Source organism: Camelina sativa, chromosome 5, assembly GCF_000633955.1.
Source record: "Camelina sativa cultivar DH55 chromosome 5, Cs, whole genome shotgun sequence".
Taxonomy (NCBI): Eukaryota; Viridiplantae; Streptophyta; class Magnoliopsida; order Brassicales; family Brassicaceae; genus Camelina; species Camelina sativa.
The window spans coordinates 14587494-14588964 of NC_025689.1; the positions used below are offsets into that span (position 1 = coordinate 14587494).

General features: G+C 30.9%; 1 protein-coding gene across 1 annotated transcript in view; it reads right to left on the reverse strand.

Moving 5' to 3' along the window:
• Positions 1–899, reverse strand: part of LOC104786900 (alpha carbonic anhydrase 2-like) — a 4115-nt gene extending 3216 nt beyond the window's left edge. Inside the window, exons 1-2 of the mRNA XM_010512371.1 lie at positions 561–899; positions 184–401 (exon numbers count right to left, since the gene is read on the reverse strand). Of these exons, the coding sequence (XP_010510673.1) occupies positions 184–401; positions 561–660 (318 nt within the window). The 5' untranslated portion in view covers positions 661–899. The remainder of the gene's footprint in view (positions 1–183; positions 402–560) is intronic.

Here is a 1471-nt window from a genome sequence, read left to right on the forward strand (position 1 = left end):
AGTATGTTCAGAGGGAGAATGCCAATGAAGCTGTAGGAGTTTATATTCAGTTCCATTGATCTTAAAACTTCCTGCCCCTTCTTCTCCAAATTTCAGCTGAGAAAAATAAATAAGAGTTACATATAAAGGTATGAAAATTTATAAACGAGGGATAGACATAATATGGGTAAGTAAAATATATACCATCATGTCATGGCCTCTATTTTTGAGAGTGGCATTAGAAGGTTTGTAGTTTCTACTAAGCTTTCCAAGATGAGAAACAAGTTTAACTCTTTTGTTCATAAGATCAATTGGAGATTGCATCTCTCCTTTGCCGCACATATTCCATTCTGGTTTCAGTTTTCCCCAGTTCTTTGGCCCGTTCTCTTTGTTATGCTCGTAGCTGAATTCGCTTTCATCCTCTACATCAAATGCATTAGATAATTGTTTTATAAATTCCAAACAAGAAAACTTGTACGGCGTCATATATTATTGTAGGGAAAAAAAAACAATCAAGATATGATCAATTAAGTTTCAAAAAAAAAAAAAAAAAAAAAGATATGATCAATCATATGGCTTACCAACTTCTCTATCATTTTCTGCAGCACTTGAACACGAAACAATGGTGCCGAGGATGGTGAGAATTACAAAGAAGAAGCACCTTATTGAAGATTTATCCATGTTTAAGAGAGGGATGATTCTTCTTAACCTAAGAAAACATCTTGGATGTAAAGATATATATAGGATATGAAGTGTTTGTAATAGAAATATCTAAGATTTGCAAATAAAATAAAGAAAAAGAATTTTGCTACGTCCCTCTTCTTCTTCTTTTTTAAACTAGTCTATAAAAGACGTAGTTTTTGTTTGCTATACCCTGTGTAAAAAATGGAGGATAAAACTTCCCTCCACTTAGATGAAACGAAAAGAGAGGACAAGAGCAACAACGAAATAATCTAATATTACAACTTACAAACATATATTTCTCTTATTTTTAGCTCCTTATTTTTATCCTTCAAAAATAAAATTCATATTTCCTGTTTATAAAAACAAACTCAAATTTGCTCTTCTCTAATCTAAGTTACTCTCAATTAATTTGTGAACAAACGTTCACTCAATTATCTATTTACTGTACTCAACTTAATTTCCTTACCAATTTTTGTTAACTATTCTAGATGTTTTTTTTACCAATCCCATAGTTGATAATATTATAAGTTCATTACAGTTTTGTACGCGAGCCTAGTAGTCGTCACGTTTTTTTCTTTTCCTCTTAGATTATTTCAACGCCAACCGAGACGGCATGCTTGACTACTTAGATATGCATATTTAGTTTCTCCTTTACATTGATGTGATGAGGAGCAAAATTATTTGGCGAATGGGGACAAAAAGAATGAAACAACATAGATATGCCAACATAGTGAAACGACCGACCCTTTTTCTTTTATAATAAATAAATAATATATATATATATATATATATATATATATATATATAT